The following is an 11373-nucleotide window of genomic DNA, read 5'->3' as shown; positions in this document are numbered from 1 at the left end:
TCTTCTAATTTTAAAATTCCTAGATTGAATCCCAATTATTATCTTTGTATATTTATTTAAGTTATTTGTTTAAATTTATAAAAAAAAAAAATAAACACTTCAATTTCAATAGTTCATTTTATTCTCATTTTCTTTATAAATTCAAACTTCCTAAATATAATAAAAGAGTCTACATAGAAATAAAGAAATGTGCAACAGCTATGTATAAATACCGCATATAAAAGGACGGTCGATTCCAAAAACAGCACACAGCTAGAATTCCGTATTTTTCTGTAAAGGTGCAATACCTCAGCAGCATGCTTCAATGCATAATTATGGTTTAGGAGCATCATTAGCACAAAGAAAAAAAAAAGCATAATACTATAGAAACTCAATATTCAGGCCAACATGAGTCGATTACAAGAAATGATATAAAACCAGATTGTTTTTATGTGGACGCGGTTGTATGATGCTTGGTTTCATGTCTTTTGCACTCCTAACTGCAAGAAATGGTCCAAATGTTATTATTGGTAACAACACATGCGGATTTCAAATGTTGAAAACAGGAACATGTTTTATTGCACGAACCCACCTTTCACGAGGAAATTATCACCTAATTCATGGATTCTAAGTTTCTAACAGATCAAGTTAAAGTTCCAATTGAAGTAAGAGTGTAAGACAACTAACAGAAGACAAAGAAAGTACCTATTTAGCAAATCCACTCCATTGGCCCTGAGAGCTTCTCGGAATCATCCCTAAAGAGGAAAGAGACTACTTATGTGGGTGGGTGTCCTATTCCCAATATCACGGCTGTATGTAGCAGAAGAATTCACCTTCTGAGGTTTGTATCTTGGATATAAATTCACATGTCTGAAGAACAGCCACAGATCCAATAATACGCAGATCTTCCACTAATGAAATGCTCAGCGGAAGACGACTTATGCCTGTACCTTTTATGTTTAGCTCACTTAAACATCGTAAATGTCCAAGTTGTATAGGCAATTCCTTAACTTGATCACAAAAGGGGAGATGAAACCATTTCAGATTACTAATCTTACAGATGCTGTTTGGAATATATTTCAAAGACGTACACTCGGTTAGGATTAGCCTCTCTAAACAATTTAATTTGCCAAGATCATTCGGTAACCTCTCAAGGGACCCACAAAGTTCAAGTTTGAGAGATTTCAGACATTCCAACATGCAAATGCTATCCGGAAGACATTTAATACTCGCAGACAAAAAGTTTAGCTTCTCTAAACATACTAATTGGCCAATATCCTTGGGTACCTCCTCAAGAAGCAAACAGGATTTAACTTTGAGAGATCTCAAACGTTTCAATATACAGATGCTATCTGGAAGACGTCTGATACCCGTAGACAGCAAACTTAGCTTCTCCAAACATTCTAATTGGCCAAGATCCTTGGGTAACTCTTCAAGAAGCAAACAGGATTTAACTTTGAGAGATTTCAGATGTTTTAACATACAAATGCTATCCGGAAGACATTTAATCAGTGTAGACAACAAATTAAGCTTCTCTAAGCATTGTAACTGGCCAAGGTCGTTGGGCACCTCTGGAATACAGCCCTCCAATGTAAGGTGCCTCAGGTGTTGTAAACCACAAATGCTTCTTGAAACACTCTCAAGTTTTGTGCGAGGCTGAAGATTTAGAGAAACAAACTTCAGACCATCTCTACTTGATGAGGGTACTTCTTCGGTATAAGAACATGTAAACTCAAGCCTTGGGATATTGGTGCGCCTTGAGAATTTCTGTAGGGACTTGGCTGTCAGGTGTAAGTTAGATAAAGAAAGAAGCTTCAGTGATTCCAACCGTTTGATATAAGAAAAAGCATCAAAGCTTGAACAACCGATTAAGTCTAAGTGGAAAAGCCTTGTTGGGCTTCCAACTGGCGTGAGAAGAACCACCAAATCATGACATTCTTTGAGCTCTAACCACTCAAGCCGCGGAGTCAGCTGAAGGTTAAGGGTCGTCAACATTGAGCGACTAAGGTCAAGGAATCGAAGATTGTTCAGAACCTACAATAAGCAAAACAGAAAAAAAAAAATAATAATAAGATGAATATTGTTGTAATAACTAACTAACTAACTGGTACATGTTAACATTATAGCGAATCATTATTCTACCCTTATTTCTCCGTCTTCCCAAAGTTGTGTGATTCTGCTGCCAGGCAGTTCAAGTGAAACAAGATTACTTGCGTGGAATGTTACGGGTAAAGACAGGAAAGGGTAACAAACCCATCTCAGAAATCGTAATGCATTTGGAAGGTATTGTCTAACTTCATCAAACTCCCAATCACCGGAAAGATCGTCATTCTCATTTTCAGATTCCACGATAAGACATCTAAGTTCGTCCATGCGTCCAACACCTTCCATAATAATGTGATGACTGAGTTGCAGTTCCGACAGTAGTATACATCTTATCGCTTCAGTACCCTGTAATACAAGAATAGTGACCATGAAACCTGTGTCAACTAATTAGAATGTGTTCCATGTAAACTTGATCCTTACCAGGTCATTAGCCAATACGTCTTCAATTTCCTTCCGAATCCACAATCGGCTATGTTGGTTGGGCTGATAGGGGTGCAAACGGCGAACGATATTTCTGCCCATGCATTCTATATAAGTATCCATGCCCAAGCGGTGATCATGTGAAACAGTTAGGAGAGATTTTCTTTCAAGAACTCTTAAACCATCTGTAACACTAAGTCTACAGCTTTCAAGAATTCTAATTGCATCATTTTCCAGCAACCCCTTCATGAAGCATGCAACATCTAGGAATATGTCCTTGTTATCATCCTCCAAGCTGTTATAGCTTGATTCTAATATATTCTGACATAGCTCAAAACATTCTAGTATTTTATCGAAAGAAATTACTTTTAGATATTTTAGCACATCTCTCCATTCACTCTCGTTTTTATCACGAAGAAACGAACCCAAAAGTTTGATTGCTAAGGGGAGACCAGCAGCACAATCTACAACTTCAAGTGATAGCTGTTTGTACCCTTTAACTGGATTATCTCCCCCAAATGCAAACCAACTGAAGAGATGAATTGCTTCCTCTTCTGGTAATGCAGGGACAAGATGAATATGTTCGACTCCATGCTGTAGCAGTATTTTCTCATCTCTTGCGGAAATGATTATCATACTTCCTTTACCAAACCAATTAGGTTCACCCGCTAATGCTTGAAGTTGTTCTATGCGATCCACATCATCTAGAACAACAAAAACTTTTTGATGACCCAACTTCTCTTTAATCGTGTTCTTCCCCTCGGAAACACTACTTATGATGATGTCTTCATCAACCAAGACATCCGATAGGATTTTTTTTTGCAACGACATCAAACCGGACAGAGAGGGTTCTGAAATTTCCCTAACATTTGCCACAAAGCTTGTACCTTCAAAATGAGAAGATTCTCTATCACAAATAGCTGTAGCCAAGGTTGTCTTCCCAATACCTTCCCTCCCTGTGATCCCTATCATGCAAACATCACCATCCCTGCGTCCAGAAAATGATAAAATTTCATCTATCTGGGGCCCCATGTCTATCGATTTGCTATTGATGTTCCCATTAATGGAACGTAAGTTGAGCCAAATCTCTTTAACAATGTTTTCGATGAACTCAACCGCATTCCTGTAGATTAAATAAGATACAATTAGCTTCCTTAAGATCCCAAGTGATAAATTAACTTGAAGTATATAACATACAAACTTGCAAGTAAAAACATATGCATATTCCATGATTCCTCTTTCGACAACACTCAAATTTAAGCAGTGGCGAATCCAGGATTGAAACTTACATGTTCTGATGTGAAAAGTGACAAAAAAATGGGTCACAATATCGGGTCAGATTGTAATAAAACTATCTAAGACAAGCATAGTATTAACTTTATTATTTTTGTTTGCCTATCTCACTCTGTTATTTTTTCTCATCTTACATATTACTTTATCTTATAGTTTACAAATTTAAAAGATTTAAAAATAGATTACATATCTTAATAAAAGATTTTATTATTGTTAACTATCTCTTTTTTTTCCCAAACAGCAAGCAAGACTTCATTATGAAAATGCTAGAGAGCAACTAAGGGTACAAAAGTTTGTTAACCATCTCGTAACCTCATAATATATATATATATATATATATATATATATATATATATATATATATATATATATATATATATAAACATGACAACACATCACTTTAGAATAACTATATAAATAACTTCCATAATACATTGCTTATGAATAAAGAAATGGACAGATGTCACTTGATCATTGGTTCCATCATATATATATATATATATATATATATATATATATATATATATATATATATATATATATATATATATATATATATATATATATATATATGCATAAAAAAATTCAAAACAATCTTAAATGGTTTGTGTGTCCAGCTAGATTGTTAATAGGTGTCCATCTTGATTTTATTATGCAACAACGAAAAAGTTTCCAAGCCCAAGGGTTACTGTGGACACCCTTCAACATAGCCTCATGAATTTAAGTTATAATCTAACAATACAACATGATATCTAGATGAATTTTTTTACACCTCAGCCTTATTAGAAACAAATACTTGAAATTATATTAATGCACATGATAAATGAATTACCCATCTGCACTGCTGGCTGCTTCTGTCAAAGCCTGCCTCCATCTCCCTGACTCCATTTCCCAACCGCCTCTTCCTTGTTAAGCTTGCCAAAGGCTTTACTAACTGCACCGGTTTGTTTGTGGACTTTGAAGGGTTCCACATCAAAGAACACACGGCAGTGTGCTCGGTAGTCTTGTGGCATTCTATCTTCTTTTAAATATATATGTATTTACCAAAGGGCATATAGCCCAATGGTATTTGGTATTTGGTGTTGACATGGTTCCAGCGAGAAATTGGTTGAGATTTTGAAGTCGCGTCTAAGACAATGATATAATTTACAAATAGATTATAGAGTATGTAGCCGTTTAAAAAAAATGTAGGTTTAATTAGATCTTGATTATCCCTTTATCTTGTTTTGTATATAAATAGATACAAAAGCTTTCCAAAAATATGTTCAATTAAATAGGATTAGAGCCATGTCGGCGACCTACCCTTGCGTCGCCGGAATGTCGCCTAAACCCTAGCTGCCGACGACGACGAAACCTAGCGGTTGCCGTCTCCGCCCGTACTGAAACAGACAGCCGCCGCCGTCTCCCTTACTGAAAAATAGATCCGCCGCCCTCAGCCGTTGACGGAACCTAGCAGCAGCCGTCGCCGGATTTCTGAAACAGAATTGTTACCTTCTGTCCGGCGAACCTCCAGTCCTCATCTCCTTTCCTCCTCTGTGAGCTCCTTGTTCGATTCCAGTTTCCCGTTTGTTGGGCTGGATTTGTTCGATTCCAGTTTCCAACTTTGTTGCCGTTGAACCGTTGACCTCTGTCGCTGTGGATAACTCCTATGCAAGCTCTGTTCCTGAGTTTAGTAAAGGAAAGAACAGAGAGAAAAAAAAATAAGAGAAGAAAATCAAAGATACTGAAAAGATTGTCTTATGTTTTTGTGTTTCTAAACTCGAAAGAGAGAAAAATAAAATAGATATCTTCTTTAACTTATTCTACTAAATAAACCTAAAAGCTTTATATATCCACTTTTTAGCATGTTTTTTTTTTTTTTTTGACACTTAGACATTTTTTAGGGTTTAGACTATTTTCTTATTTTGTTAACAAATCAATTTCAATTCAAAACTAGGTGAATATACGCGTATTGCGCAGAAACACCTATATAGTCGAAATCTTTATAAATATAGGTTTTTTGTTCACTCTAAAAAGTTGCATTTATTACAGAAACGCTCCATTGGCAAATAAATTTTTAGTATTAAACACTAATATAATAAATACATATCGATTGAAGGCAAACGAGTAACAAGTTGTGTCGCTAGCCCTTTCTGGATGGCAAAACCAATTCTTTTGAAAACAATATTTATGGATCTAGGAGATATGACATTAGAATGCATGACTTGTTGGATTCTATTAATGAGCTTCACCGCCTCTGATGCGAGAAAACCAAATGTATCGAATGCAAAAGGTACAAACACATGCATTCTCGTGCTTTACCACTTTGCACGCAGCGGCTTTCAAAGCGGCATGCCTTACTATGTAACCCCCGATCCCCAAACCAACGAGAGGAGAGACCCCAGTAAGATCCACACACGCATGTTTCCCTCCTATCCATCCAAAGACCAAAATGTCAGTCGGTCTAAGTGTGGACCTTCCATCCTGTAGGTCCGTCAAAAAGTTCACCGACGCTTCTTTCTTCACAGAAATATCAGCACGCCGACAAGCATCAAAGAGAACATCCCGAACCACATCATGTATGTACTTGAAACAAGGGAGCTCTCTACAATGAACCACGTGTTCCCCAAAGGTATCCAAACATGCCTTGCGGAAAACTGGGCATATCTCGTCAATTGGGAATAGGGGAATCATCAGGCAGTAACGAAGGATAGTTCGGTACTCCACAGGAGACATATGTTGGCCAAGACCATCAATAAGGATAGTTAGCAGAAAATCCAGATCATGAGGTGCTCGCAAACACTCAAAGACTGTTTTCTGTCTGACAGTCATGTCGAAGTCGACTTCCATATCTTGGACGATTTTGCTAAAAAGGGTACACGCCAAAGTTTTTTGGGATTTAGGGGGGGCGGTGTCCTTATTAATGAAACCGCTACAGTTAAATCTCAGAATCGTATCGCGAAGACGAGTCATAGCACGTAGGTAATCCGAGTCCATACCACATACGCCACTGTCACGTAAGATGTGGTCTTGTAATGCCCAAGATTGGGCCATGGAGGCTACAAATGCGTAGGAGGAAACCTCGTATGCCTACAAACCCAAACCACCGAAATGAATAGGTGAGGAAGCCAGGCGCCACTGAATGTCTCCAAAGAAGGGGCCTCCACACACCACCATATCCTCGATTGACCTGCACAATCCTTTGTCAGAGAACAAAGTTGCCTCTTCTATGTGTACCGGCTGACATGTCCTTAAACCAAAGAAAAGTTTTGCAATGCCCATACATGATCAAAGCAAAAGGAGTTCACGCTGCGGGTCACATAGTTGTGGAAGGGCACATCTTCTTAACCTCGTGGAGAAATGTTGATCGATCCACCAGGTTAAAGGCATTCGAGAAATCCACAGCCAGCATTATAAGAGACCCACCAGCAAGGTGTTCGCTCAACACCCTATTGGCACTGTGTAACACAGCCTCAGCATCGCCGGATACACCAACCTCGAACTGAAAATCATTAAGGTACTTGGCCATTTCTTTATCCACAACTTTCATGGCAACCTTGGAAACCAGTCGTCTCCAGATAGTGCCTACTGCAATCGGACGGATCCCGTTTTCAGGTTTAAGTAGAGGTGTGGGAGGAGCAGACTTAACAAACTCTGCCAAAATGGTTGGACATCTTCTCGCTAACCATAAATTAACTACTAAAGTGATAGCATGTATGATATCTGTGGCAATAGCAGACCCTTCTCCACAAAGGGCATCTAGTAAGTGTTGAGCCCTCAAGCCATCTCGCCCCGCAAGAAGTTCCTTTAGGGAAGGATTTGATGCAACCAAATACACAGTGAAAGTCTGCTACAAGGGGAGGTTCAGAAATTATGCAGCTCGACATGGATGGGGGTGGCCTGAAAGGGTGTTTGTCCTCCAAATCTTTAACAGTATCACCATTATATGGTGCAACACCCAATGAGCATAACACTTTCACTGTTGCGATAAAATGACCATCTGCAACCTTACGGAGACACTGTCTGAATCAACCACTTATTCCCACCAACAAGATTTATGCCATAATTTAAGTTCACTATGTGTGTAGATCTGGGAATTTTGAGGCTGAAGAAATAGTTGAAGAATATAGGGTGTTTGAATCTTATAGGGTATCGAATATTGATCTGGATTCTTCGTTTGTGTATACAATAATATGAGAACAGCAAAAGGTTTTGGCGGTGGAGGTTTACGGTGGAGGTTTACAGTGGGATGATACTAGTCTTTACCTAATGTATGCTTTCTTCTTCTTAAAAGACCCTCTGTCATACCCAAGAAACTATCCATAACTATTTAGGTAGATTTGAGCCCTAATATTCAAGTATTGCTTACCTACAAGTAATGTTTTTTCATCTTGTATTATGTGAGTTCTTGATTTCTCGTTCCCATGCCTAAAATTGCTCAATGAATCCCACCTCTCATTTTTGCATTTCAATTATCCTCTCAAAAGAAACACATCATTAGCTCGGGCCTCATGTTTGGACCAAATGAATAATCACTGTTATCTTTGCTTCGCTTAAATTGATTTCTCTTTGATGTTATCGATGGCAAACGATGGTCAAAATTTTTGTTTTTTTCTCTTTGGTTTTAGTATCAAAATTTAACAGGGTGTAAATTTGTGGTATGGTTCTCTTTCTGTAGTTTTAAAAATATAACAATAACGTTGTTGTTAAATTTTATATAATAATTTTTATACTAAATTGATATAATATATTGATTATTTTGAATTATACGATAATATATACATCTATTATAACTTCATAATCTTAATTGTTTAAATGCCTTCTATCCGCGAGTTGCACATGAATAAAATTAAATATAATATATAGTTTAATGTTATTTATAGTTGTTGTTATTGTTAATTAATTTTTTAAAATTTATTTTCTTAATGTTTTAATTTCTATCATTATAATTACTTAAAACATCAAACATTATTTTTTGATTTTAAAGGTAACATTATTGATGTGTATTAAACTCTTGATCGTTTAGATCTTTCACAGGTATATTAATGAAGAACAAACTGTTAAATCAAACAAGACAAAGAACACAATATAGAATTAGTATAAAGCTTATGATTCAAATGTAGTCACGCCTGAACAGAGCTCAACAAAGAACTCCCACTGTAGAGGCCAGCTAGGGTATACAATACTTTGATAAGAAAAAATAAAAGCGTTGCTAACTAAGGATGCATGCATGCACCTTAAATACTAAAACTCTAAAATAAAATAATGCACGGTTAGACAGGACCAAACCGGCTACAAAACTGGGCTAAAAGGGACGAGCCCAAGATGCAACATCTTTATCCCAACAATCTCCCCCTTTGCGTCAATTGGGGCCAGACATTCACTTCGTTTGTGTGACCTTGACTTGCTTCACAACTTTAAACAACCGAGGAACAATAGCAAGAAGCGTCTGCCGAAACTGAATATACCAACAAAGCATATCAGTAACCAACTTCTTGTCAGCTTCACTGTTCTGATTACATCTATGGATGATCTCCAAAATATGCTCCAAGCAAGGAGTAGAGAACAAGTGTTTGTCAATAAGAGCGAACATGCATTTTTGACCTTCGCCCCTAATGAACATCATAGTATGAAACTTCATGTCAATCTTGCCCTTGATCATCATGTTTATATTGCCAGCTCTTCCAATTGATTTGACCGTAGTACGCTTATGAATAGCAACGACAATCTCTTGATCCATCTTTGTTACTTCATGAATGTAACAAACAAGCATTCGCTTGGTATGATCAATGATCGGCTGATACTCCTGAGGATTGCATAGTAGAGTATTGTTGAGGAGTATCCAGTTGTGTGGATTTAGATTTGGAAGGTCGGCTAGGGAAATGGTATGGACCGAGCTATCTGAGCCTCGGCTCACTTTGAATTTGACATTGATAAATTTCCCAGCTGAAGAGGGCTTCAATACCCTGACCTTTGTAATTTTTGTAGCACCTGGTTCCCGATACGTACTCCTTGTAATTAACATTTTTAAAATAATGCATTTTTGCCTTGGACTCGGCGAGTTGATGGACCAACTCGTCGAGTAAGAGCGGGATAAGACGCGAGGACTGAACTTTGGACTCGGCGAGTCGGTTCTCGGACTCAGCGGGTAGACCCTGTTTGGGCAAAAACCCTAATCCGGGTGTTTGCACCCTATTTAAACGCTCTAACTTGGCCTCATTTGTCCCTAACACTTCCAGAGAGCTGAAGAGCGAAACCCTAGCCCCCATTTTGTTCTTGAGAGTGATTTTGGCTTTGTGAAGAAAGTTTGGAGCTTAAAAGAAGAAGAAAGAGGTTGTAGTGTGCAAGGAGGGGAGGTAGATCCAGAATCTACACTGCAAGAGTCTTCCATTCAGGTAGAAAAGCCCCAACCTTGATCACTAGTTCTTTAGATTCCCTTTTGTCCCTAAAATGGTGGTTTTCAAGCCCTAAAACACCATACTCCTTGTGTTTGTGCTTAATGATCCGAAAGGACTTCAGATCTAGACATTATGGACGTATTAGAAGTATAAAGCTTCTGTGGTTGGAGTGATTGAGGTCCCCATTGAGTGTATGACCTCATAAAAAGCTTGTATTTGCCTTTTGGAGCTTGTAGGGCCATGCATGCAAATAAAGTTTGCAACTTTATGTGATAAGCATGCCCTAGGAACATAGATCTATGGTTTTGAAGCGTTGCATGTCTCAGATTTGGTCTATATGGGAAATGGTTCAAGGGACTCGACAAGTCCCAAAGTGGAACTCGGCGAGTTCTATGAAGATGGCCTTAGACTCGGCGAGTTGGATGAACAACTCGGCGAGTCTTATGAAGATTTCCTGGCACTCGACGAGTTGTTCTTCAAACTCGGCGAGTCAGATGAACTGTTACTGAGTGAGAGGGGTTAAAGTGTTGGAGGTCCAACCCTTCCTATCTGCACGCGGAATTAGCAATTTAGCGTGTAGTAATAGTCCCAGAAACCCAAATCCTCAAAAAAAGATGCTCTGGTGAGGATTTGGAAGCGAACAGGAGATCTGCTCGTGGGGACTCGACGAGTTGTTTTTGGACTCGGCGAGTCGGGTCGCGAGTCAGTTCAATCGTCCCAAGTAGTGAGTTAAGGGTGACTCAGTAAGTGGGAAAAAGGACTTGTCGAGTAGGACCGGGTTAGTAGGAGAAGGACTCGGCGAGTCTATGCCATGACTCGGCGAGTTCAGTCAACCGAAAGTTGACTTTGACCAAGGATTTGACCTTGGACCAGGGGAGGGTCAGTCATTTGACCTAAGGGTATTTATGAGTGTCTAATCTATGTTCATGTTTTATAGCCGGAGAATTATCGGTTCAGCAGTCAGGCGCTCAGCAAGCGGATTTTCAGCAGCTACTTTCGAGGTGAGTTACCTTCCAGTAGCAGTGGGTCTACGACCACAATGCCGGCCCACCAGTAGGAGTTGTATGATTAGATGATTGTCTCTGTGACATTCATCTAGGGTTGCTACTACCTGTGTTATGTTTATGTGCTAGTATGATATGATGCTATGTGCTAGTGACAGTATGGGAGATAGTCCCCGGTTTACCGGTCGGTAGGG

General features: G+C 38.7%; 1 protein-coding gene across 2 annotated transcripts; it reads right to left on the bottom strand.

The window, feature by feature from the left end:
• Positions 1-331: 331 nt before the first annotated feature.
• LOC145041767 (TMV resistance protein N-like) lies at positions 332-5559 on the bottom strand. Of its 2 annotated transcripts, XM_078989941.1 has the most exons (6): positions 5101-5559; positions 4631-4926; positions 2506-3628; positions 2122-2430; positions 685-2013; positions 332-479 (listed from the first exon to the last, which is right to left on the bottom strand). In XM_078989941.1, the coding sequence occupies exons 2-5, from the start codon at positions 4684-4686 to the stop codon at positions 784-786; spliced, it is 2718 nt and encodes a 905-aa protein (XP_078846067.1). In that variant the 5' UTR covers positions 4687-4926; positions 5101-5559; the 3' UTR covers positions 332-479; positions 685-783. The 2 variants fall into 2 exon arrangements, with proteins under 2 accessions (XP_078846067.1, XP_078846068.1); XM_078989942.1 differs by having other exon boundaries at positions 4631-5559.
• Between the last annotated feature and the right edge of the window lie 5814 nt (positions 5560-11373).

This window comes from Lactuca saligna, chromosome 4 (assembly GCF_052625555.1).
Source record: "Lactuca saligna cultivar CGN05327 chromosome 4, ASM5262555v1, whole genome shotgun sequence".
NCBI classification, from domain to species: Eukaryota; Viridiplantae; Streptophyta; class Magnoliopsida; order Asterales; family Asteraceae; genus Lactuca; species Lactuca saligna.
Note: the sequence above shows the minus strand (reverse complement) of the source record. Positions and strands in the feature narration are given on the sequence as shown.

Coding starts and splice junctions, on each gene's coding strand:
- LOC145041767 (XM_078989942.1), bottom strand. CDS start 4,686: ATGGAGTCAGGGAGATGGAGGCAGGCTTTGACAGAAGCAGCCAGCAGT. Junction 3,629..4,630: donor GCAGCCAGCAGTGCAGATGG/GTAATTCATTTA, acceptor TTTAATCTACAG/GAATGCGGTTGAGTTCATCG. Junction 2,431..2,505: donor ACGTATTGGCTAATGACCTG/GTAAGGATCAAG, acceptor CTTGTATTACAG/GGTACTGAAGCGATAAGATG.